Genomic DNA, 26,968 nt, shown 5'->3' on the forward strand with positions numbered 1-26,968 from the left:
CTGCCAACACCTTGCCACCTGTATCCAGTACACCATTAAAGGCAGCCATTGAAGTCATTAAAGTTGCTGCTCAGTGTTTTAACAATAGTTTGAATTTGCTGGATGAGATGACTGCTTGTCTATAACCATTCTGATCCATAAATAAGGTCAATTTAAAAAATATGTACTTCCTTGTATTGGTGGAAGTGTCAAATACTTTTTGAATATGTTGAAGTGGATTTCTGGTTAATGTGCTTGTGACTTTTAATATGTCTGAACAACTTCACAGGAATTAACGATGGAAGCACTGAAGCTGCTATGACTTTACTCGCAATGGGTGATCCAAATTTCCAGTTAAAAACAAGCACTGAAGGTATGATCTGATTTATGTGACAAAGCCTTGATCTCGTGCTTTCTGGATCCACCTAAGGAGGGATGGAGCAGTGGCTGCAAAGCTCTTCTACATGCTGCTGCACAGCAGGAAGTCAAGAATCTTTTATGATTTTAGTCCTGTTGCATTGTAAGGCTTAGTGAGTCCAGGCAATGCAGATTGGCTGGAAAGAGGCAGGCACCCTACTGAGTACTGCCAACTCTCTATCACTGCTAGAAAGTTGTTTCTGTGATCTGTTTTAGGAAGCACATATCTGAATTATCTGGGCACATAAACTGGACAAAAGAAAGGTATTAAGTTTAAATTACTGTAACTTTCAGTGATCTTCTCAGACCTGTAATGTGCAGCATAACCTTTTCATCCTAACTAGCTACAACCTGAAATTATCTGGGTTTTTTATAGATTTTGTGTTGCATTTATTACCTGCTTTCATCTGCTAAATGTTAGTTTTTGTGTTCCTACTACAAAAAGTGTTTTCTTAGGACTGTATTTATCTAGGATTTGATTTTTGTGTCTTTGTAGAATACAAACTTTGTTAAATGAGTCTTGAAGTTATATGGCTTTATATACATGCCAAACCTGAGTGTTTTAAATGAAGTTTTCCCATTCGGTATATTGTTATAACCAGAACAGACACGTATGTCACCTGCTCAAGATGATTTGGACACGTCTAATAACCATGTAATTCACACCTACTCCAAAGAAAATAGAACTTCTAGTCAGTCTTCGCCTGCTTCAGACACTTCTATCAAGGAATTGCTTCCTTCTGAGGATGGAAACAACATCAGTGTAGAGGATCAAATCACTGGCACAGGAATAGGTGGAAAAGAATATTCAGAGATGGGTGCTGCTGATACCAGGTTAAATTACTACTTAATTTTCTTTTATGAGAGAGACCCTGTGGCACTGCTTACTTTTGCTAGGGCATTTTTATTGATTTGCAAGCAATCTTGCTTTAGTTAAGGTTTCTCAGTTTATGTAATTTAGTATGTAATCTGCAAAAACTCTTCTCATCTCTTTCTTGCTACTTTCATGAAGTCATTGTATGTAATTTTGGGTATCTACAACTAGTTTTTCGCTCATGAAGTTAAGCTTACCCGGGGAAGGGAGGGAGAAAAAAATATGCTAATTAATGATGTACTGGATCATTATTATATATTATATATTATATATTATATATGATTATCAAGTTGGGTTTTTTTTGGCAAAGTTCTCTGCAGCTAATCAGACCAAGGCAAGTTGCTTAGGTGTCACTGATGCTGTGGGAGTGTAGATCAAAGATTTAGAGCAAAGAAGATGGCTAGATGATGGCTAGATGATCTTCCATCATTATGGTTTTTAGTGATTGATCTTTTATAATTTTGCATTTGTGAATTACAAGACAGCTTAATAGGACATGTTCCAGAGAAACATCTGCTGGTGGTCATGTATTATTTGAAAGACTATTTAACTTGTTGATTGCTTAAACAAACTATGAGATTATACTCTTTGAAAAATCATAATGCAAGATAATTTATTTTGCATCCATTTTAATTATATTAATAAACCAGGACTTACTATCACATCATGTATGTTAGATTTCTGATCTTCTCCTGTTATCTAAACATTTCAAATTTTTTTTAGAATTCTTTTACATTAGAAACATACTAGGTTACAGCAGACCTGTCTCTTTCAATTCTCAGATGATTTTTATGTTATTTTATCCTGCCAGATAGTTTTCTGTCTTCTCTACCAGTTGCAGCCTTCATTTCAGGTCTTCATTGTCTGATCTACCCCATATCTCTTATATCTCCTCTTCACTGTCAAAAATCAAGGACTCTATTGAAGACATTTTTCCTTTTACTTGCAGTGGTAGCTCTCTGCCTGTGGTGAATAGTATGAGACTGACAGGAGGTGGACACCTTGAGCCTGAGTCAACCTCTGGAATATTGATGTCCAATGAAAACATAATGCAGGAGATACTTGATACAAATTTACTTGTGGAACAACTAGAGCAAATTCAAACTGGTAAGCCTGTTTCTTATCCTAGGGCTCTAAAATGGTTATTCAATAAATTCACATCTATTCATGAAATGAAACAAAGCTGAAAGTCTTCACTTTCCATTGATATTCACAGATAATACATCATCATTGTAACATAGGGCATCCATTTGTAATTCAGTTTTATACATAAGTATACCTTTCAATATAAAAACAAATGAAATTTGAACAGCATGTTTTGCTGCAGGTATTAAATTACCTGGAAAGCACTTAAATTACTGCACCGCCAGATACAGAAATACAGTCTAATACAGTGTATTTTTTTCTATTATTACTGTCTTTTCTTTCCATTAAAAGTAGAAGAGGAGAGAGAACTGGTTTTCTATTCTTAAAGGAGTTGCAAAAAAGGTAATCTTCAAACTCCTAATTGTCTTCATACCACAGGCAAAATAGGAAAGGCAAGATGAGATATATGTATGTGCCTTATTTATACAGGACACAAGTATACATGTGCACATTAATGTATATGTGTCTATGTAAATATACTACAAAACTTCAGTATATACAAGATCATATGTAAAAAGTAATACAAATATGTATATACAACCACAGACTGAAAAGACTTTATTTGAATTTTTATTCTGATAAAACTTAGATCCTACAACCCTGAATAGTAATGCAGATATGCAGAAGGTGGAACCACAACCAATCAGACCAGCTGCAGGTGATTCTTCAGTTCTTCATGACTTTGCAACTGGAAGTATGGAACTTACCAAGCAAGTAGACAAAACTGGGAGGTAGGAGGACTCATCATTTAATACTAACTTTGTTCCTACTGTCTCTTATAGTATGCAGCTGAAGTTCAGGTCTAGTATGCAACTGTAATGGAAAGAGTGTGCTTATAGACACTGTGTATGTTTATACAGATAGTGTACAGTTTAGACTTCAGGTTTTTTTCCCTTGTGTATTATGCTACAGCTTTTGGAGATACAATATTAACTTTTGTTTGGTATTTCAGAACTTTTTAATTATCTTGCTACTTAACTGTCCTTAACTGACAACGCAAGGAAATGCTAAGGAGTTGATTCATTTAGAAATGTTAATGAGCTTACAAGGCTTCCTGCTTGGTTGTACTTTCAGTAGGAATGTCTCCATTAGCGGAGTTACAGAGGCCTTTCCCTGAAATTCTTCATGTAGATTTTTTCAAAGATTATGCATTCTGTTTAGTACAACCATGTAGTTTTTAAACAGGTGCTTTGTTTCCTTGTAATTACATATGGTTAATATTAAATACATTGTGACATGGAATTTAGTGTTTGCACAGCGTATCTTCATTTGGTTTCAAATTAACTAGATATATACCTTGCAGAACAGAAAAGCAGATAAGAGATGCTTGTGGAAATTCAGAAAATCCAACTGCATCACCAAAATCTAAAAAATCACACCTTGGACTAGAAGACTGTCCAAATACAAGTTCTGTGGATGAACTGTCTGAGCAAAGTCCTTGTCCTTTTGAGCACCATATAAGTACAGTCAACTTTATTCAGGTAAAGAACAAGAACTTAATTACAGTCCAAAAGTGCCCAGATTTTGAAATTCTGTAAAGAAAGAGGTTTTCAGTGCAAATGCATCCACCAGTTCTAAAGACCTGGTACTTCAGCTGGTAAATGAAACTTGCTTTTTCGCAAGGGCTTATCCAAACAGTCTTTCAGACAAACTTAATCTTTGCAAACTCTGTTTAGAACATTTCAGTAGTAAGTGATACTCATCAGCAAAATTGTGAAAAATTTTTAAGAAGTCTTGATAGAAGAAGTTACCCAGGATTCGTGTATCCATCAGTGTGACCTCTTACTGTTATATTTGTTTACATTAAAGTGAAGTTAAAATGTTACTGCTTGGATGGAGAATATTCATTGTCACTTCCATTTGCTTTGTTTAAAACAAATGGCATCCTTTGTTATGCTCTTTCTCATTTAATTTAAAAAAATGAAGATCTTTATGTGCATATTATTATATGACACAAATTTTGCATATTTTTACATATACCTATATGATTATATCATCATGTATGTTGTCACAGACAAAAAATATGTGTTTCACATCCATTTCCTTGCAGTGGTTTGTGTGTCTGTGTTCCAGTATAAATGAGAGTTATGTTACTTCTTCATAAGAGAAAGGTTCATTCATAGTTCCCTCAGGGTTTTTAGTGTTGTTTTAGATCAGTGAGCACGTAGTTACAGTGGAACAGCTGATGCATAGAAGCTTGTTTCCTGAGCGCAGCAGGTTGCTGTGTCAAGGCTGATTTCATGTTAGGACAATGTGCAAGAATGATGTTGCTCTTACAGGCGTGGCAGAGAGTATGAGAAAAGGCAGTAGATTTTTCCTGGTTTTAGCAAAGAACCAGCTGTAGAAGGGAAGGGACAGATGAACTGTGGAGCTTGGTGTTTTTCTTTGGCACTCTGTGGTTTCTTAAGGGTTGTAGGAATCTGCTTTCTTAGTGCCACTGAACAATTTATTGTGTGAGTCATCTCTGACAGAGTTGTGCTGTAGGAAGTATAAATTTATTTTGACAAACCATCAATACAGACAATAAGCTGCATATAAATTTTATATTTCCCCAGTGTTTTTTGTCCTTGTTAGGCTAATACTCTTCAGCCTAGAACAGCTAGAAGGAAAACTCACAAATGAAATAATGATGATGTGATTGGATTTTTTGGCTCTCCAGCATTTGACAAGCTTTGTTTTTACCTGTTTCCTGGAGTAATTTCCCAGATTTATTAAGTTGTTTTATTTCAATTGTGTTGTTTCTAGAATGAAGCTTGTAATCAGGATGCTCAACAAGAATGTGTAAACAGCACAGAAGAAACTTCAGGTATAATGTGCTAATATTCAAAGTTAGCAGAAGCCCATGTTTGTGTATCTTACAGTTACTAAAATATGAATTAAAAACCTAAAATTTTCATTTAAAAGAAATCAAAATTTTCATTGACATGATTAATCTATCTATTCCATTAACACAAATAATGATCCACAGCATAGTGACATTCCCCTCCCTAGCCTCTTGTCTTTACATTTCGTTAAGAGAAACTAGACTTGGGAACTATTTGGATAGCCCTTCATTAAGTTTAAATATCAGTGGACAGGAAACTTGTTCTCTTTGCGGTGTTGTGAGCTCCTGCTGCTTACCTTGTGGTAGGTATAGCAGTTTGTAGAGTTCTTTATGCACCTCTGACTCACCCATCAAAAGCTGAACACGACAGAGAGAGAGAAAGAAACTGTGTAGTTTTCCGCTGGTTTAGTGAGCTATAATTGCTCATGAAGTTACCAAGTGAATGCTGTTGTCAGGGTTGTATGAGTAAGAGGGCTGTACTGTGCAACTGTGAGCAGGAGGAAAGAAGAAGAGAAGAAGACAATCAAACTTATTTCTTTAGCTGTACTAAGTCAACAGATTAATGGCTATCTGATCAGGTGTAATGAAAGTTATGAAGGTGTGGTCTGCTCTTGCCTAGAACAAATTGAAAATTTGTTGGTTTGGAGCCACTGCTTGTCTAACAGACGGGATAATCACAGTGACAAAAGCCCAGAATACTTACTTTACATGGCAATGGCAGTCCAAACCTGTAACTCAGGAGCTTGTGCAAAAGATCGGGCTAATATTTCTTAGACATCTGTTGCTATCCTCTATTATTGCAAATATCTTCGGATGAAGCATCTAAAACCATGATGAATTAGATGAGGAATCCAAGCAAGTTGAGGTTGGAATAAAAGCTTTACATCATTGTGAGTTGTCTTAAATAATGGACTACCATCGTTGTTTTCCATCTTTTGAAAACGTTACAAATGTTTGTTCCTTAAATTCTAACAGATGGCAGCTGGCAGTTATCTGGCAGTTATTAATATATATATATTAAAGTCTGTTTTTTGATTAAATTATCTATATTTTTCATCTATTAAATTCAAGACTATGCTTCTCAAATCCTAATCTGAGGGAAAAAATCTTGTGCTTACCTTCAAAATAGCAAACATCTGCCATTTAAAGAAGTAACTTAATACCAGAGAGTTGCAATAAAAGACAGAGAGCCATTTGACCACCATGACATAAATTTAATTAAAGTGCAAATTGCTCTTTAATGCTAGAAGACCCATTTAAAATCTTCATCATTACTAGGCGTTTTTAATATTCCTCATTCTGGATGGTAATCAGGATTCCTCTGCAGTGAATAAGCACCTAGGAGATGATGATGTGTATCTCATCTGAAAAGACAGGAAGCTTATTGTCTCAAGAATATGCCCAGTGCTTTTTTCCATGGAGAAATGAGTGCCTAAAATTTGAGTACTCCATGCACGGAATAAAGGACATGAAGGGAACAGCATAATTTCATGTTTGATTAATAGTTTTTTGTTATTTATTTCCCTGAAAAAAATATAGTTGTGAATGATGATCATAGATGTCCAGAGGAAGAACAGACATTCATTTTAACATTAGTGGAAATCCCAGCTGACTCAAAAGAGTTTGGTGCATCTGCTATGGTGGAGCAAACTTCAGAACCAGTACTACCAGCCCCTATACTTATCAGCTCAATAAATGCAAGTGAAACAACTGTGACTGAAGTGGAGAGGTAAATGGCTTTATTTTTATCAAAGTGAAGCACTTTTTGTGTACCTTGATTGTTCTCTGAATGTGCAGTGCAAATTAGAACCTCTTAAAAGAAGAAATGCAAGAGGAAGTAATTTTGATGAACTGGTTAGAGAATTAAGAAAGTAAAAAGGGCTCTAACCCAGTTTGAGGAAGATTCTATAAGTGTTTCAAATGTAGTGTTTTAGTTAGCTAGGATTTTGGTGTCACCTTAATTCTAATCTACCCTGTACAGTAAATCTTCCTTTTTAGCAGAAGTCATTTGTCCAGCTTTAGCCTTCATTTACCTTATGGATACTTACTTCAAATGCAAAGCAGTTGAAATGAAAAAATCTTGGCATATTTGCATTTTTACAGTACTTCGACAGTTTTGTAGAGTAGCTGTTTATTAATTGTTCTTTCAGATTTTTCATGCAGATAGTTTTCTTTGAAAACATGATAAACAGTAGATATAAATTCTTATATCATTCTCTGGACTTTGCTCTGTTCAAAAGGCAGATAAGATGAAAACACAAGCTAATTAATTACTCCAAAGAATAATTGCTGGCTTGTCTATTGCCAGCAATCCAAAAGGGTTTGAATTTCTTTTACAAAGCGTACCTCTGAATGCAGTGTAACAAATTTTTTGTGTCAACTTTACAGTTGAACTAAATTTCTTAGTCAGTTCGGGAGGAAAAAAAAATCAAAGGAAAAAGACATGAAAAATGGAATTGCTGCAAAGTAGTAAAAAACCTGCAAACCCTAATACTATACTAATGTAAATCCTCAGATCATAAGAAGAGATGTTATTCAATTCCACGTAATTGTGGAGAATCTTGCCCTGTGATATCAGGTGCTAATGTCATTCCTTTATTGAAAGGATAGGTCTTTGAGTGAATGTTGGCTACACATTGTAAGAATTTTAACGCTTGTGGAACTACTAATGATAAACAGAATTGCTGACAGGCAGAGTTAGAGTACATGTTCTGTCTTGCTGTTCCTGTACTGCTTTACCATATTTTCCTAGTCTCTGCTGCTTCTCTGTATGTCTTCATGTCTTTTGAGATCATATAGCATGTGGGGGTTCAACTGTGCAGATGAATAGTACTGTATTATAGCATTTTCTAAGGTAGTTAATAAGTTGCCATATTTTTGCATTGTATGAGAAGACTAAGTGGAGTTCAAGTATCTAGCTAAAGTAATCTAGCTAAACTAGATTAAATATGACTAGAAAAACTAACTCTAGATAGCACAACAAATTGTTCTTGGTAGTAAATGGTACATTTGAAGTTAATATTGACATTAAGCAAGAAAGAGTTTCACCATAGATTCATGTGTAATTTCCATACAGAAACCTGATACAAAGTAAATTTTGGCTTATTGTACTGTCACAATAATGACTTTATATATATATATATATATGAACAGTATTGGATCCTTGACAACTGCAGCTGGTGAAGTTGCTGCACCTTTAAATAGCAGTATGGAAACCAAACAACTAGAGAGTGCAGTAGACTCTGTTCCAAAGTTACAGACAGCTCAAAAACGATTGGCTGCTGAGCTTGAAGAGAATAATTTTCCTCCTTCCAAGAAAACTCCTGTTGCAGTGGAAGATAATATAGAAACCACTTACAAGGTGAGATCATAATTTGGTGAGTTTTCATGCATGGGGTAGATGCATAACACAGATAATTTAAATTATCTTTATTTTTTAAGTGTGTCACTTGCTTAAATATGTACTGCCTATATAACTTAAAAGGAAATTCAACACCTGTAGATTGCTTTTAATTTTTAAATCTACAACAGGTTTTGGGTGTTTGTTTATTTATTATTAGGTTTTTTTGAGAATCTATAGGCTCTCAGGTTTTTTTAATTAGACAGACTGGTAATATATCTTACTTGATTCGTTCTGCATTGCCCTTATGACAATGGCATTGCGGATAGGGAAGTCTGGAGGCATATTGGACGACTGGCAGTTGTCTAGATGCAGATGCAGAACACTGAATGATGTTTTGAATCTGCATTGTGTCTGTTACATGAAGAAGCTGTTAGATAGATATGTTCCTATTGACTCTTAACATAGCAGGTACTAGTTTAAAAGAGCAAGCTGCCAGTGAAAACAAGTGACCATCTTCCTTGCTTTCTCTGTGCTTTTGTACAATACGACCAAGCTTGTGGCAGCAACTACCATTGGTCTTTGTAAATGAGCTGAGATTGTATAGTGTACCTTGGTGTAGGAATGGATGGTAACTCCCTACATGATTCAGAGAGCTTTTCTAGGAAGGGATGGATAAAAATCCTTTTCCTTCTTTGATCTCTTATCTCAATATCCTTGTCTTGAGTAATTTGTCATAAGAACAGCTTGAAAAGCCTGCTCAGGAAATTAGTTAAGTGATGAATGATGCTGCATTGTCTTCTGTATCAGTTCTGCTCTTAGAACTGTGCATGTGTGATATGAGTTTATGAACTTCATTGTCTCATCTGTATTGAGAGCAATGATTTTTTTTTCTTTTTAAATACAGGATTATTCAATTAAATCCACAGACGTCCCAGTGGTAACTTCTGGTATGTACACTTAAACTTGTAAACCAAAGTATAATGAAGGTAAACACATCACAAATTAATACTGGTTGTCATGCTAAGTAGTTCTGTCTGAGCCCATCTAATACAAAAGCAGAAACAAAATTTCCTGGTACTACACTAATACCACCATTCCATGCTTCCTACTATAAACTAGGAGTGCCCAATTACATAAATGTTGTTAATTTAATAATGGTTCTAGAAGCACTGCTGTAGCTAGTTTATTGGTGAAATTTGAGGGGTTTTTTTGACTAAGTATGTTATCTTCTCTTAAGCAAATATTTCCCCCTGTCAAAGAGCACTAATAATCAAATGTATTAACTGGCATTTTAATCACACTATGCCAAAATAGTTTTTTTTTGGTTTAATTTTTACTGAAGAAGTATGTAATTGTTTAGGAGCTTAATCTGCCTCAGAAGAAACAGAGAAAAAGCAGAACTGCTAACAATGCAGTCTTCATTAATCTGAGCCTGTGAGGGGCTTGATGAACTATAATTTTGGCCATGAAAAAGACTTCTAAGGGAAGTTGTAGAAGCTTAAACAACTAGGTGACTACACTAAGTTCTGTGTTGTGCTGTAAAGGATGAGAGGGGGAAGAGTGCGCTCCAAAATTTAAAACCACACTTCTACCAGCTTTTCCCCATAATATCTGTAAGATCTTACAGGCTTTAAAAGTAGACCATGAACTTTTAATTTGTAGCAGCGGTGACTTATGAAAATAAATGGACAAATGAAACAAAACAAAAATTCAGTCCTTCTGTTATAATGGTGGAAGCCATTTTAATATCATGCATTTTTGGGGCTCTTGTGTTATCACTGAAGTCTTTGACTCTCAACTCCTTTTACAGGAAATCCTTTTCAAAATGAGTCTTCAGCAAAGGAGGAAGCACTTAATTCTGTATTGGTGTCTGAGTCCATCTCACAACTGGCTGAGAGGAGCCAGCTTGAGACTTTGGAGAGCTTAGGGAAAGCACCACTTGAGAATCCAGCATCCAAAAAGGAAGAGGAAGTTATGTCTAGATTAACCTCTAAGAGAAAAGCAGAAATAAGTGGACAAGAAAAGCATGAGAATGTGCATGAATCTGTACAGTTGGAACATACTGGAAACCCAACATCATCTTCAACAATTCCATTACTCAGGTATGCAATAATTGCAATAATGTTTTGTCAGCTTGTTCTGTGAAATAAGAACGTTTCTACATTGCATGTAATGGCATCTTTTCAGTGCCATTGTTTATGACCTGCATGGCTAAGAGTTACAGTATCTATACTCTCCTGCAAATCTGAAAGGAACAAACTGTCTGCTTTGAAATTTGCATTATTTTACTCATTAAATGAGTACATCAACTGGAGGGCACTATTGGCATATCATGTGTCTGTTTAGATGTGATAAATGCCTCTTGCCAGGCAGACATCCATTGGCTGTCATAGGAACTTAGGATAATTTGTTGTTTTCCACGGTCTCATGTTGTGAGATATATACCCATCCACTTCTTTTGGTGTTTGTCCTGCCAGTAAGATTTGTTACAGGTACAGGTATTGAGCACACTGAATTTTTAGGACTGACTTAACCCATTTCCCCAAAGGAGTTTCAATCTTGACAGCTCAGAGATTATTTCTCTTACCTGTCTGTTGACTTGATTTTTTAAATATATCTTTCTGTACTATTTGTTTAAATGTTTTGAGTTCCTACTCTCTGTTGCTTCTGTGCTCAGTTATTTTGATTGTAATATTCTGCTGGCCTCTTCTAATCTGTCATTTGTTTTTTCATTATGCTTGTGTGAGTACCAATACTGGCTATAAATACTTGGGACATCCACAGCATTTGGATAGTGATGCATTAACATCAGAATCCTTGCCTTTAAGTTTACTTTCTAATTTGTAAACTCTTAAAAATAGGCAAAGTTAATGCTCTCAATGCCATGACTTCCGTAAGCTCACTGGTCTGAGTTTGCTGCTGTAACCTGGCAAAAAGCCTGCAGTAGGCAGTCTGCTGTAGCCCCATCCTTGAGGATCAGGTTTTTCATTGATGACATGAAGGATGCTCAGAATTTTCAGTTTGTTCTTCAGGAGTGTGTCTCCATCCTTCTTGGAACCACTCTCTGAAAGTCTGGTATCTTGTTAAAGGCTGTGGATTAGCAGCAAATAATAGGTTCCTGTTCTCAGGGTTAAAAATTGTCAAGAATCTCTGTGACTGTTCAAAAAACCTCTTTGTATCAGAATATTCAGTAATACAAAAGCCTTTCTCAGAATGACTTCATTTTTTTTTCCTTAGAATTCATATGTCCTGTAGGTGTGTGTTTGTTTCCTATGTAACGGGTTGGACTCCTGCAATGTTATTTACATCTTCCTTTTATGGAGCAATCCTATGACATCCTGACTGTATTTGTTTTGAACAGGGGTGGACGAAAACCATTGGGATTTTTATCTTTAATTTGCAAAAAAAGTAATTCTGAATCTGCAGAAGACACCAAATGGAATAGAGGGAAGATCCAAAAGCCTCGAATTGTGACTCCAAAACGAACTCTGAAGAAACCCACTCCATCCACTAAGGATGATAGGGAATCTTGTTCCTTTTCCTCTACTTCATCATCTGTAGAACATGAGCCTGTAGCTGCTCATGCTGCAGTTACGGTATGAGTTTACTTTTGAACACCCATGCATTTCTGAGGTGTGAAGAATAGAGAATTAGTTGTTTCAGGAGTGGGTAGATGGGTGTGTAGCATTCATGTTTTGAGAGCAGTATCTGCTCCAGCTGGCAAATTCTGACTTGTGTATGCATAGGAAACCTGTAAGGGAAATAAGTTGTTCTCTGCATGGATATCTATTTATTTCTCATTTTCAGTAAACTCTGATTTTTTTTTCCTTTGGTCAAAACTTCCTACATAAATAAAATAACCTTACAAAAAGCTCACGTGCATATATATGTAAATATATTTAGACATACACACTGATGAAGACTGTTAAGGGCAACCTTTTCTTGTTTTATCAGGTTCCAAGTAACAACTCATCTGAGAAGCCACCTCTCTGTGCTAAAGATCAAGAGAAGGAAGGAGAGCCTACCAAAATCTCTGAGTACTTTTTCAGTGACATCTTCATGGAAGTGGATGATTCAGAATAGCAAATGGGTTTTATAAAAACCTAGGATCAGAATATACCGTGACAAGAAAAGAGCCTTTAAAAGTTCCAATTTGTTCTGATATTCATTATAGCACACTTACTGTCAGCCAGTAATAACAGTACTTGTATTAATTTATGCTGTGAAGATGAAATGGATTTTTTCTGAGGCAACCCCAGGCACTTTGAAAATGCTGACATAGTCTAAACCACTACAATGATGTCATTGGACCAGACTAACGACTGCTGGCTTACGCTTTCACTTGTTTAGACACTGACAGTGAGTGCATGGTACCCCACAGAAAAGTGCAATGAAATAATGTTTAATCTTGCAAGAAGTATCCTTTTCCATTGTAATGCTAAAGCTTTTTCGTACTAATTATTCAAGTTCTTTACTTCTTTTTGTGAAGTATGTTACATTAGAAGGAGGAATGAACCTTTTGGGTATAATGTAATACCTGAAGATCAGAATGCAAATACTGGAAGTGGTGTAATAAATACATACATACATAAGACAAGCATTGCAGGTATTTTTATTAGAATGTCCAAATTACATATTTTTGTAAAAGCTTTTTAACCACATAATTTAAAAGATCTAACCTGAAAAGCCCAATAGGATTGGTTCCTTAAAAATATGTTGAAAACTTAAAACCACAATTTACTAAAAGATTAACAAGGTTAATGTTTGCAACCTTTTTTATCATTTGAAGGAAGAGATTGATGTTTCCTTCCTAATATAAATGCTAATTTCCTTCTAAACTGGAAAACAAAGCTATAGATACGATTTCTTTTCTTTGTTTTTACATGTAGTTGTTTGTATATTTGCTGACTTCCTTGGTTTCCCTTGTGCAAAGCAGCACAAAGAGTTTGGATTTCAACCATGATTATACACTGTCACTTTTGAAGATCTGCTGCTTCAAAGCAGTTGAATTAAAAGGGTTTTCTCATTTTGCATGTCTGTTTGCACTGTAACTTGCTATAAAATTCTGGTGTAGCTTTAGATTTTAGTCTAAGTTTTTACTTACCTCATTAAGAAATTCATCTTGATGAGGTCATTAGGTTTATGCACTCTCAAAGTCAGTTGCTCACAGAAAGATTCAATATTTATTCTGAAACTCGGGCTTGCATGAGTTGAGTAGTCTTAAAATTCTTCCCATTACCTAATACTTGCAGGTACTTTTGCAGAACAATTTGTTATGAAGGTATAATGATGTTTAACTGGTATTGTTAATGCTCTCAAGAAAAATCTATCATCAGGTTTGGACTGGGTAATCCTTTACTGACAGGTAAATAATATAAATAAGTTAATCTTGAAATAGTTAGTGAAGTTTGAGAATGTTTTTCTCTTCAGAAGTTATTGGCAAGGCTTCTGAAGGAACCTTTAAAATTTTGTCAGAGAGAAGAAATACAGAAAAAAACTACTATAACAGCAAATTGGTATGTTAACTGGTCTCTGCCAGTGAAATGTCACTAGAAGCAGTATTCCTTGAGGTGATGGAAAAGAGACTAGTGGTCTCAGTGTAAAGTAACGTATTTGAAAGCATCTGATCAACCCACCTCACTCCCCAAAAAACCCTCTAAAACACCAACAACAGTTTTTGTTCAGATGGTATTTTGTGCTTTGCCTAATCCGTTTAACTTGAAATGTTTATCTAAATATTGTTTTACTGTAAACATTATGAAAGAGATTCATGTATACATGTAACTCTATGTGTTGTATATTTTGTAGATATTACGTATGGAAGTGTTTACTTCCTGATACATGTGGCATGTTTATATCACTTGCACTCATAGAGCCTAAAAATAGATTCTTGGGGAGTGGCTATGAAATAATTGCTGTGAGTACCTTCTGAGTGAGCTCTGAGGGGATAATCGTTCAACATTTAGTTGCATACATTTTAGCTTGCATTCATGTTACAAGGGGGAAAAAATCAACTACTTCATTACTAAGATTTATGGTGCCTTATCTGCATTGTTAATTGGGGCTATGCTTTCTTTTTCCTTGCAGCAAATTACATGCACTTTGTTAGAGGATTTTTTTAAGAACAAATTCAATTTGAATAGAAAGAGGACAATTTTGTGTTCTGTTTTGTGTATGGAAGTTTTATAATGATGAAGGAGGTAAGAAAATATAATTGAAATCTTAATACGTATGGGTAGCATTTTTACAAAGATGTGGCATAAAACTGCTTTGCTTAGAGTTGTCTGACACCCTTTATCATCACATATAAGCTTTCTGTGTCAAAGGAAGTAGTCCTATTCTGTATGTAAATTATGTGAATAAATTATTTTCTTCTATCTGTGTTTCTATTTCTTAAAGCATCAGTTGCAGTTTTAAAATACTTTTTAAGTACACGAAGCTAACAAGTGTGAACTAAAGGAATGGCTGAAGTTTGGGCTGGGCCACTGGGGTGCACACAGACCTACTGGTAACAGCCTGAGCGTGCTTTAACAGGGGCGTTGTCGTTTTTCCCTGGTTTTGTTTTAGAATAGAGCTTAATTTACTTAGTATTAGATTCGCCGGTGTTACCTTTCTCTAAAGACAAGGGCCTTGACTTAACGTAAAACTGGATTGTGGAAGAATAGCAAGGGAGAAACTCGACCCAAGATCGTTCGGTTTTAAAAAGATCTGTCCCTATTACTGCATGGCAACTTTATTTTATCCTAGGCTGTACAAGCATGTAATATTGCTTGAAAAGTCGGCCATCCCAACACAATTTTTCCAACGGGCGTTCTACAGCATTGGCTTGTCCGGAGGACCGGGCAAAGACTCCGCCCAGGCCCCGCTGTGCCCATTGGCTGCGCCGGGGGGAGTGGCGGCGGCGGCGGCGGCCTGGGACGGCCGCCTCGGCTCGGCTTGCTCTTCTCGGCTCAGCCCGGCCCACCCTGCCCATGCTGCTGGGCACCTCGCGGCTCCCGGGCCGCTGCCTGGGGCTGCTGCGCCCGCTGCTCGCCCGCGGGTACCGCGGCGAGGCGGTGGCGGCCGTGGGGTCGCGCCCCGACGCGGCCTCCGCGCTCTACCAGGTAGGGCGGCGCGGGGCGGCGGGGCCCGGGCGGGCCGCGGGGCGGGGCGGGGCGGCGGGGCCCGGGCGGGCCGCGGGGCGGTGCCGTGGAGGAGCCGGTGCCGCCGGGTCACGACGGACGTGGCGGTCTCATGTCCGCGCACGGCCCGGCCCTGCCCCGCGGGGCGGCGGGGGCAGCCGCCGCGCCTCGGCCACGCTCCCCCGGCGCCAGGCCTGTCCATTTCTGCGGCCTGAGCCTGCAGACACCGCGTGGAAACAACGTGGCTTGGTGCAGTCGTCTGCCTCGTGGTGGATATTTTTTTCAGTTTTAAATCAGGATGCCAGCTCTTGCTGCATTCACAGTGATCGATGCCGTGCTAGGGAGGTGGAGGCGGGGTTTGTAGACAGTGGAAGATGGAGCCCTACGATTTCAAAGTTGTATGTTTCCTTGTGTTGGCAAATTGATTGCCGAGTTGAAAACAGGTGAAATACATGTACATAGTCATGGGCTTTCCTCCAAAAACATAATCTTTCGAGGAGGAGAGTTAGGTGTAATTCCAGTTGTCTTTATGAAGAGAGAGCAATACTTCCGTCTGGTATAAATAGATTTAATTTTAATGGGGCATTATTAACGTCATCATATTCAAAAATCGTATTTACAGTTAGGCTGAGAAAAACGTAGCTTTAGGTATGAATCAAGGCTTATAGAAGAGCATGTGTTTTCTTATTTGTTCACGTAAAAATAAAACGGTGCGAACAACATGTATTCTTACAGAGATATGTCCATTGGTTCTGTCTATGGTTGATTCTGTCTGTGTTTGATTCTGAGCTTTGTTTTGCTGAAACCAAATTTGGGACAGAAATTAGGCGACTGAAGCTTCTGTGTAATCTCAGTATTTGTCCATATATGTGTGTATATATATACACATACAAGGCTTGTATGTGAAGTGTGTATATATGTGTACACATTCATATTTTGTGCACCAAAAAATGATAGTATTTTAATAAAGGTGTTCACACATCTAAGCTGTCCCCAGATTCAGTTATGTCTGGGTACCTCTAAAGAAGTACCTCAAAAGAAAAGCAAGGCTTGGAAAATAGCTAATAGTGTTAGTATTTGGCAGAAATAATTTATGGAACACTGTAAGTGCATACCTTGCTTTACAAACACAAAAAGTTGAAGTCCCTCTTGTGAGGCACTTAACTGTCTGAAAAAAAAAATAATACAGGTAATAACAGTGCAAACACCAGAAGATGTTATGATATGTGATAAAGGTCCTGCCTTCTTTGGCCAATGTCCACCTTTCTGGCTGTGAATTCAACAGGACAGGCTGGCCTTCATGATGGCCTTCCTCTTTTAACTGTCTCTCAGGTAGGCAAAAAGGTAATCTAAAAGTGAGTGAGTCTAAATTCTGGAAAATAAAAGAAAGTCTCTTTGAAGATTCCAGGCACTAGCTCTTATATCCACTTTGGTGGTGTAGCAATAATTCATGTAGCTTGTGCAGTAACTGTAGAATTAGTCTGTACGGGTTGCCTCTTAGTTTTGCATTAAAATTTGTAAAAATCCTCATATTAACAGCAGAATTTTACACAAATTGCTGGTGCAAGGCCAGTTTCCAGAAAGAACTTGGTGCCAGTTCACTGACCTTTTTCTTCATTATTCAGTGACAGTAATGAGAGCCCACAAATACATGGTAGAACTAGCACGTTTATTTCTGAGAGTAGTCTTTCCTGTGTGCATTCAGAATTATTTTAAAACATCCTTTCTTCTCTTTGGTGAAGTATAACAGTGTTCTATTCTGGTTTAAGACATGAAAGACCACAGTAGTAATTAAGTGAATTTAAGCAACTCAGATGTTTTGGTGCAGTATTTTTTATAGTTTATCTGGAAAGTCCTTTCACAGTTTTTTCATGTAGAGTAGCTAAACTAGCTACAGTGAATCAAAATCTAATGAAAAAGTCTAGGATTGTGATTACTGTTCCTGTTAATATCTTCTGCCTTTTTAGCTACTTTTTTCTTTTTTTCCTGTGTTAAGGGTGGGTTTTTAAGCACAGTATTGTGTGCAAAAGGGGAGTGTGTTTAAAGAAAACAGGCTGACTGAACAAGGAGGAACAGGGAAAATTTTTGATATGTAAAGGTGCAAAATGACCCAGCTGGACAAGCTGAATACTGATGCAGAGTAATTCTGGGTGTTATGACAATTTTAGACTTTAAAAGTATGGAATTACAAGATACATTTTTACCTTTCAAGAGAGTATTTTTAATCTATTTGTAGCAATTACAAAGGCAGAAAAATATATTCGTTTGAAAGTCGCCATACAGCCAAAGCACTTCAAATGCGAGCTGAATCTGTACATCTTTTTATTTTATTTCTGCTTTGCTTCTTTGCCTTTCAGTACCTTTCAACTGCAGCATTGGCAGCTGCTTCTTAAGGGAAACATTAAGTCTGAGTGTTCAAGTATATATGAACATAGAGTTACCAGCTGGATTTTTTTCTGTCAGATTAGACTCAAACATCGTATAAAAGAGAATTAGACAAGCTTTTTGTGCAGCATGTTCTTTTATCGCAGTTGCACTTTTCAAAAAGGTAGTAAAGTTCTTAATGTGTCTGCAAAAAAAACCCCAACAAATTAAGCTTGACTAATACCTTTAAATTCCTAAGAAATCATAAAAAAAACCCCCAACTGCTGTAATGTGCACACAGAGTTTTGGATAATTCTGATGGAAATGGTGACTTCTGTACTGATTCACTTATATTCAGAACATGAGTTTTTGTTTCTCTAAAGATACAGTGGCAAGAACAAGAGCTTTAAAAGAAAAAACACAACCAAATGAAGACAAAACAAAACCAACTTTTATCTTTTTGTTCAGCCTAAACAACAACAATCTAAAAAGTGTTTACCAAAATCTTTTTAACCTAGGTCATCCTTTGGTACAAGTCATAAGAGCACTGAATTTGAATCTGTGTTTTTTAAGAAGTTAGATTTAAAATGCACACAAACCTATGCCAAAAATAAATAAAATCTGAGAAACAGCCCTTCAAGTCTGTAGTGACTAGTTATATTTTAGTTTATTAAATTCAGAACTAGTTTTTTACTATCCTAACATAGTAAGACTTTTTGTAAAGCATTTTTGTTAAATGCTTTGGCATGCTTGAGAGAAGCCAGTACAAAAGTAGAAATATTACTACTTTAAATACAATAAAGAGACAGTATTTAGTAAGGTAAAATTAGATTCAGAAGAGAAATTAGTCATGTACTTCTTATGTTTGTTTATTAAAAATTCATATAGCCACCCTTGGTTGAATTTAAAATTCTGTTTTGTTCCCCACTTAGGAGAACTATGAACGAATGAAAGCACTGGTAACTGAACTACAAGAACAAGCAGAAAAAATAAGGTTAGGTAAGTATGATAGTCTAGATTTTAGAATAATAACCTGGCACTTGGCCTTGTTGAATCTCAAAGCATTGGCCTTGGCCCATTGATCCAGCCTATCCAGAACCCTCTGCAGAGCCTTCCTGCCCTCCAGCAGGTCAACACTCCCACACAGCTTGGTGTTGTCTGGGAACTTACTGAGCATGCACTCAATCTTCTGTCCAGATTGTTGCTGAACTTATTAAACGGGATTGGCCCCAAAACTAAGCCCTGGGGAACCCCACTAGTGACCACCCATGAGCTGGATGTAACTCCAGCCACCTCTACTCTCCGGCCCCACCTGTCCAGACAGGGCCTTTTACCCAGCAAAGAGTGCACCAGTCAAAGCCATGAATTGCCAGTTTCTCCAGGAAAACACCGTGGCAGCATCAAGTGCTTTGGCAAAACATCAAAGGCTTTGCCAAAGTTCACAGAGGCAGCATCCACACCTTTCTCTCACCCACTAAGTGGATCATCCTGTTATAGAAGGAGATCAGGTTGGTCAAGCAGGACCTGCCTTTCCCAAACCTTTGCTGGCTGGGCCTGATCCCGTGGTTGTCTGTTGGAGTCCAGGATATTCCTCTGGCCGCCCTGGAGGATTTGAAGACTGTACAGGAGGGTCTGGGATCTGTACAGGGGGGTCAGTTAGACCCACACAGATTCCAGGAGGACACTGACTCTGATTCCTGTCCATGGGAGTGAACACTCACATGCAGGAAGAATCACAAATCCTAAGAATTTAGAATAAGTAGTGGATGGTTTATTATAGAATATAAATATAGAAATTAGGATTCTTAGTATATGGAGCTGAAGAGGCAAGATGGAGGAATTGGGGAGTGGCCCCTGTCCTCCTAGTTCTTGCTCTCTTCCCCCATCTTGTGCTGAGTTGGGTTTTAGAGATTGGCTTAGAGTAGAACTGACATGTTAGTAAAGGTAGTAGGATTGGTAAAATTTTGTAAATAAAAAATACGTCTCAGACAGTGGTTGGGTCAAGGGTACCTTACTTAAGGTGCGGGGCTCTCTGAGCTGCCCCAGTCCAGCCGCGTGTCCTGCTCTGCTGGGGACGCCTTGCAAAGCTGGACAAGAACTGATAGATAATTAAGAATAAACAGCTTGATAACAGGAACTGCTGGACTCAACTTGTCGTCTCTGGCTTCGGTGTGAAACACCCAGGGCGAAGAGAAGACTGAAAACCTTATTACCTCTTGGAACAGCAACCCAGGGGAAACTCCCAGGGAACAGCAACCTTGGGAGAACCCTTATTACCCTGGGGGTCAGCAACCCCAAGGAGAATCTCAGGGAAACAGCAGCCCTGAGAGTTGTCCTGTATGTGTTGCGTAGTGGCACTCAGCATGATCTGCTCCGTGTCCTTCCCTGGCACCACTGTCAGACTGACAGGCCTGTGGTTCCCTGGATTGTCTTTCCAGCCTTTTTTGTGGATGGGTGTCACATTGACTAACTTACAGTCACCTGGGACCCCCATAGTTAGTCAGATCTGCTGGTAAATGATGAAAAATGCCTCTGTGAGCTCTTCCACCAGCTCCCTCATTACCCTTGGGTGGATTGCATCTGCCTCCATAAACTTATGTGTGTATAAATAGTGTAACAGGTCACTAACCAGTTCCCCATGGATTAAGGGGGCTTCAGTTTGCTCCTGTCCCTATTTTCCAACTCAGTGGGCTGGTATCCAGTTAAAGACTGAAATCAAACAAGGTATTAAGTACCTGTGCCTTTTCCTTGTCCTCTATCACCATATTTCCCCATGCATCCAATAAAGGATGGGGATTCTCCTTTGTCTTCCTTTTATTGGTTGATCTTTTCCAAGTTCCTAGCTGTGCAGGCAAAGAGAAGGCAGGTTGTAGTAGCTTAAAATATTGAATTCTCTGTTTCTTCTTTTTGACTTGTAAGGCTGTTTGAATGAATTGCAGTTGACTATAATTAATGGAGACAATAAAATAAAAACATTTAATAAATGCTTATTATGCTGCTAGAGGCTGAGCATGCAGCTTTAATTCTGCCCTTTTTGTGACTATCATGACATTGGTTTTGTCATTTTATACACTGTTTCTTATACAATGCAATTTCTTTTACAACTTTGGAATGGAGCACAGTTGAGATTTTGTGCTCAGTGCTTTTTCTTTCTTGCTGTGAAACAGGGATCTAGAGTTCCTGAGGAGATGTTAAAACCCATGCACTGCCTCTGTCTTTTATGGGTATAGAGGCTGTTCAGCAATTTATGAACTAATGATGATGGGCTTCTTCCTTGCTGCTCGTTTGCAGCGTGTTCTTTCCTACTACACATTGACAGGAAAAGACCATAGTGCTGGTCTTTCCTTCGTCTGAGCAACCTCTATCAGGATGTTAATACACAGTTTTAAGTGACATTGATTGAAATTGCTTTACATATCATTTAAGTATATAAGAAAAAATTAGGTACCTATGTTGAATACTTCTGAAGGATATGTGCAGCATCTTTAGATTTCACCGTAAAAGCTGTCTGTCAGAGGATGAGTTCTTGTTTGAAGAATTCAGTCTTTGTAATGAATGCTTCCTTTGTTAGCTGTTACTCAGTGTGTAGGGTTTTTCTGAACCCATCTCCCATTCCACTGATTAATCCCCAGCTGTGCAACAGGAAGTGGTCCCTGCCCTGTTACAACAGGTAGTTTTCTGACAGGAAGCACAAGAAGTAGGTGAGATACCTTTAATCTCCATGACTGATCATAGCAGTACAGTGGTGTAGGCATTGTTGTAAAGGAGAAATTAAGAAGAGGTTTCAAATTAAATGTCTCCAAGTTTGTTTCATTGTTAAGGACACTGCCTCTCTGAATGGAGGTTAGTGCAGGATAGAGCATCTTGATGTTTGGAAAAGGAATGTTCAATAGAATGGCTACAGGGCCTGGGAAGCAAGCATTTGTGAGGCACAGAGATGACAAAAGTCTCAAGATGGAACTTATTTTTGCAGCATCATGCAGTGTAAATGAAAGACTTCAGAGGTCAGAGATAATGTAGTTATGATGTGAGATTTTGAAAACATGGATGAGAGTAGTATCTCTATGGGTGGATATGAGAGGTTGGTTCTTAAGAAACTTGTTCAGAAAGAATTTACAAGATTTAGGCTTAAGCTGGATATATAGGCATAATGAACTGGCTGAACTGAAAATAAATTGTGGGCTTTCTGGCATGCCTAACAGATAGTAAATTATGTGTGTATGATCAAGGAAGGAGGTGGGAGAAAGGATTTCAAAAGTAGGGTTAGAAGCTTTGTTTCACTGATGCCTAGCTGACAGAGAAATCCTGGAGTCTCAGGAGAAAGGTTAGCAAAACAGCACCTTTATTTTGGACAGAGAGACAATTTTAGAGTGATGAGGTGGATCAGTGATTTGTCTACACAGAGAGACAATGTTTGTATAAGGTGTTGTTATAAAGAGGCTGAGGTGTGTCAACAAATCTTGAAGTATTGAATGACACAAAGCTCTGGAGAGCAAAAGATATGATTTAGGATGACCTCTAGTGAAGAGTTGAAATGAAACAAATATAATCTTGATATTAAATGCACTATGTCTGAATTCTGCTTACAGTTTTGGTGTGGTCTAAAGAAAATAATCCAGATGGTGCTGGGTCATTCAAGATTGCATTCAGCATAGCTATTCTGAATGAGTTCTAGGGATTAGTATTTCCTGTAGTCTACTGCTGTGCTTTCTATATATTTGTGTTTTCTGCCCTTGTGTTTATTGCCAAACAGGGGGAAAGTTTCAGACAACTATGTTTATTAAAATCTTTAACTCAAGACTAACTGTAAAAAATGAGGAGGGAAATAAAATAGGTTCTAAAAAACAAGCCTTTTTATCAATACCTTAAATCTGTTTGAAGTAGAAACTATTATTTATTAAATTTATTATTAAGGTTCATACTTCAAAAGCTGGGAACTCGTCATCATTTCCATTCAGAATTTTAATATAACTGATGATTTATCTTTTCCACGTCCATAGAAAATGTGACAATTTACTGTTGTATCACAGGAGGCGGAGAAAAAGCTCGTAAGCTTCATACATCAAGAGGAAAGCTGTTACCCAGAGAGAGAATTGACAAGCTTATTGATCCTGGGTAGGTACTTCCTTTTTTTAAAGACATTTCAGGTTGTCTTTTGCAGGTAAATATTGCAATAGGCTTCTTTTTTCTTTACTTCCGTAAACACTAGCAAATAACATGACTGAAATTTTACAGAAGAGTTCTTTGAAATACTGTTCTCTTCTAAAAAAAGATTTTTCTAAAATATAGCCTTTTAAGTAAGATTAAATGGTAGGTAGAACTAGTAATTTTTTACAGTTTTGTTTCATTTATCATTATTCAGATCTCCATTTCTGGAGTTCTCCCAGTTTGCTGGTTACCAATTGTATGGTAATGAAGAGGTACCTGCAGGAGGCATTATCACAGGCATTGGACGAGTATCTGGGTGAGAGATTCCAGTCACCTACATTACTTATGATATGAGAAGGAAGAAGGTATAATTTTATTCAGTTTTCAGTATTAGGCTGTTAGCAGTTTTAGTGTTTTGTTTTTAACACTCAAAAAATCAGCAAAGTTGGTATCTCAATTAGTTTGGTCATAGCTATAAGGAAGTGAGGTTTTTTTGTTTTGCTTTTTGTTTGTTGGGGTTTTTTAGCTAGTGGATTCCACTAACTAAACAAAACACACATGGAGTTTCAGATGTCCAGTGAAGGAAAGAGGTTAGTGCATCTGGAAAGCAATTTTAAAAAATAGGATGATATTTTAGCCTAAAAATTAGTTTTGCTTACTCAAAGTACCTCCAAGACTGTTCTTGAAATTAATTGTGGTGCTGTGCATTATTTTACTCCCCAAAATAATGGAATGGGACATTATAGTGCTGAGGTTGCTTTTACAATGTTCCCTTGAGGGAATGCAGGTGAGAAGAGCTCTCTTGGAGCATCAGGGCTTCAAGAGTCCTTGGCATGTTGCAGTTCTTAACCAGCACACATACTTACTCATTAGAAATACTTTTCTCTCTCATAAACTTTTTTAATTTTTAGGATGGAATGCTTGATTGTTGCTAATGATGCAACTGTCAAAGGTGGTACCTATTATCCCATCACTGTTAAGAAACATTTACGTGCTCAAGAAATTGCAATGCAAAATCATCTCCCTTGCCTTTATTTGGGTAAGTCCCATTGCAGAAATAACCAAGGTCCTGTGTTGAGGTCCTGTGTCTGCAGGCCTGACTAAGCAGGAATGTATTTAAAGCACACCTATTCAATTATCTTTTCATCAATACCATATTATCTCTACAGAGGGGTGGCACATCTTAGCTGGAGAGTGTGTGCAGGTTCTCAGGGCTATTCACAGCACTGCTGTTGGGTTGGGTTCTTAAAATACAGATGAAGCTGTTAACACTGTATCACTTCTTTCTGTCATGGACAAGGGATGTTTCCTGTAGACTCATCCAGTCAAAGCAAATTACAGTTAAAAAAGTATCTGTGTAATAAAACATACCAAGGAAATGAAAATAATAAGTGACAAAACAGTTTGGATCCATACATTTTTAGGATTTGGGATGAATTTTTTTAAGCAGAAATTTAATTGTATTTTATTTTACATTTTGAGTTTAGTCTGTTAGATCAGTATTTATGTAAAAATCTTCATGTGAGTTTTACTTACATATGCTTTTATTGTAAAAGATGAAAAACAGAGTGACAGATATCGATAATATATTACTTGTGTGTTTTCTTAGCCTGGTTTTGTACAAATAAAGGAGGTTTCTGTGAATGCTTCCTTTCAGCCTGAATTTCCAGTCTAATGACTTTTGAACCTATTAGCCAGTTTCAGTCAGCTTTGACAGAGTTGTAAGAAGGTGTATATTCCTGTGGATGTTGTGTCTGTCAGCATCAGAGGAGAAAACCCTTCTACTCCATTTTAAAAAATAGGACAGGTTATTCTTTGTCTGTTCAGCTTACTTTTGCAGCTTAAATATCAGCTGTTTGCCAGTCTGGATGCTTGTATTAGTTAAATAGTCAACATAAATACAGGTCCTGGCCAGCACAAGTGTTTGAAGTTTCTTGCCCTGGTGATAAGTCAAATATGTGAATAAGAACAATAGAAGGATAAGTGTGAACTTGAAATTGTTGGTGAGGTGGATACAAGAACAGTGTAGCTGTAGATTTTGTGGGATTACCATAGAAGGAGTCCTGGAAGGAAGTGATGGGCTAAATTTTATCTTAGTTGTTAAAAGAACAAAAGAAGCTTAGCTTTGCTGTTTGCAGAACTACTACTGTTACAATTTTTTTTGTCTGAGTTATCAGCAAATTCTATGTGTTCAGAGAAGTCTTTTTTAATGGGTATCAGTGAGTAACTGTGGGTGATTCTACTTTAAGATCCACTAGGTTTTAAGATTTTATGGGATTAGGAAATGTGGGACACAGCTATGTCTTTAAAAGAAAAGTTTAGAGGTTTTATTCCATCTTTGAGACGTATAGTTCTAGAATGTTCAATGTCAGTCACACCTGGTGAGTTACTTTACCCTTGCAGTTTCTGTACCTGGACTTGTTCCAGTTGGTTTGAGCTGTGTGATAAGAAGGGAGCAGTTTGAGGTCAGTAAGCACTGTGGTGACCATGTATTTTTCATGGTGTTTGAACTGCGTTTTCCACCAGTGATAACAACTGCCTAGGTGTTAATTCTCATGTGGGCATCTGGTGCTATTTGTCACTGAGTCCGTCACTGGTGTGGACATTTTGTTTTGGCTGCAGTCATGTAAGATGAGAATGTGCATACTGGTGGTTGTAGGTAAAAATTAGTTACCAGGAGCCAGAGTTCTCAGAGATGCTTTGCCTCCCTGTGCATTTCCTTATAATCTACTATCTTTCTTTGGATACTTCTCATGACAGGCTGTGTTTTCATTAATTGGGAGCAGAGAGGTAGCTGCTGTTGGTGACATGTAAGCAGGAGAGTGTATCCTGAGGGAGGGGCACATAATAATTGAATCTTCCAAAAGATAGTTTAATGTTTTTGTTGTGAAGTTAAATCAAGCTATGGAAGTACACAGACAACACCTTTTGAACTCAGTGGTGATTAGCTCTGCCTTTTTCTGGAGCTTGTGACAGAATTGCAATAGAATAGTTGAGTTAAAATTGTACATTAGAAGTGTTTTTAGTTTAAATATTTTGCAGCAAGATGAGTTTAAAAGTTTGATTAGGGAGGTATGGTTGCATCTTTATGCACATTTGAGTGTACTATCCATGACAATCATAGGGATGGATGTTAGTTTAGAGAGAGGTGTTTACCATTTTTCTTCTTTATTTTTCCAAAAAGATTGTGCTATTATACCTACATTCATGGAAATATATACTGTATTAGTGATAGTAATTGCTGTATATTTTAGGTAACATGCAGATACTTTACCAACAAGTATATAATGATGTTCAAAACATGTTAATATAATTTGATTCATTCTAGTTGATTCTGGAGGAGCAAATTTACCTCGGCAAGCAGAAGTATTTCCAGATCGAGATCATTTTGGCCGTATTTTCTATAATCAAGCAGTCATGTCCTCACAAGGCATTCCACAGGTAATTTGGTTTTATCTAAGAGTTAAACGTACTAGAAGTTTTTTATGCTTGCTGCCATTGCCTCTTTTCAAGGGCTGTGCCCATCTTTTGTTTCTGACAGTAATGTGTTGTGCTAACCTGATGGCCCAGTCTGGGGCTTGGAAGCACTGTAAACACAGTAACTGTCCACAAGAATTCATTATAGTTTTGAAGAAGCTGTCTACTTTCTTGGTCTTAGTGTTAATGATTTGACCTACCTGCTCCTGTCTGGGAGTAGGAGAGAAATGGACTTGGAAACATGTTATGTAGGGCCATTTGAGAAGGCACTAGAA

At 37.5% G+C, this 26,968-nt stretch overlaps 2 protein-coding genes across 4 annotated transcripts in view; both read left to right on the forward strand.

Moving 5' to 3' along the window:
* The window catches only part of BDP1 (B double prime 1, subunit of RNA polymerase III transcription initiation factor IIIB), a 60,715-nt gene extending 45,755 nt beyond the window's left edge, over window positions 1-14,960 (forward strand). For both annotated transcript variants that reach the window (XM_063421791.1, XM_063421792.1), the window contains exons 31-42: window positions 269-352; window positions 999-1,230; window positions 2,220-2,377; window positions 3,006-3,147; window positions 3,720-3,897; window positions 5,162-5,222; window positions 6,780-6,969; window positions 8,394-8,601; window positions 9,488-9,530; window positions 10,394-10,685; window positions 11,945-12,179; window positions 12,538-14,960. In XM_063421791.1, coding sequence (XP_063277861.1) covers window positions 269-352; window positions 999-1,230; window positions 2,220-2,377; window positions 3,006-3,147; window positions 3,720-3,897; window positions 5,162-5,222; window positions 6,780-6,969; window positions 8,394-8,601; window positions 9,488-9,530; window positions 10,394-10,685; window positions 11,945-12,179; window positions 12,538-12,666 — 1,952 coding nt within the window. In that variant the 3' untranslated portion in view covers window positions 12,667-14,960. The remainder of the gene's footprint in view (window positions 1-268; window positions 353-998; window positions 1,231-2,219; window positions 2,378-3,005; window positions 3,148-3,719; window positions 3,898-5,161; window positions 5,223-6,779; window positions 6,970-8,393; window positions 8,602-9,487; window positions 9,531-10,393; window positions 10,686-11,944; window positions 12,180-12,537) is intronic.
* A 515-nt stretch (window positions 14,961-15,475) lies between these two features.
* Window positions 15,476-26,968, forward strand: part of MCCC2 (methylcrotonyl-CoA carboxylase subunit 2) — a 37,891-nt gene continuing 26,398 nt past the window's right edge. For both annotated transcript variants that reach the window (XM_063422357.1, XM_063422356.1), the window contains exons 1-6: window positions 15,476-15,686; window positions 19,001-19,067; window positions 23,099-23,183; window positions 23,431-23,532; window positions 24,128-24,255; window positions 26,545-26,657. In XM_063422357.1, coding sequence (XP_063278427.1) covers window positions 15,555-15,686; window positions 19,001-19,067; window positions 23,099-23,183; window positions 23,431-23,532; window positions 24,128-24,255; window positions 26,545-26,657 — 627 coding nt within the window. In that variant the 5' untranslated portion in view covers window positions 15,476-15,554. The remainder of the gene's footprint in view (window positions 15,687-19,000; window positions 19,068-23,098; window positions 23,184-23,430; window positions 23,533-24,127; window positions 24,256-26,544; window positions 26,658-26,968) is intronic.

Source organism: Prinia subflava, chromosome Z (assembly GCF_021018805.1).
Source record: "Prinia subflava isolate CZ2003 ecotype Zambia chromosome Z, Cam_Psub_1.2, whole genome shotgun sequence".
In the NCBI taxonomy this organism is placed as follows: Eukaryota; Metazoa; Chordata; class Aves; order Passeriformes; family Cisticolidae; genus Prinia; species Prinia subflava.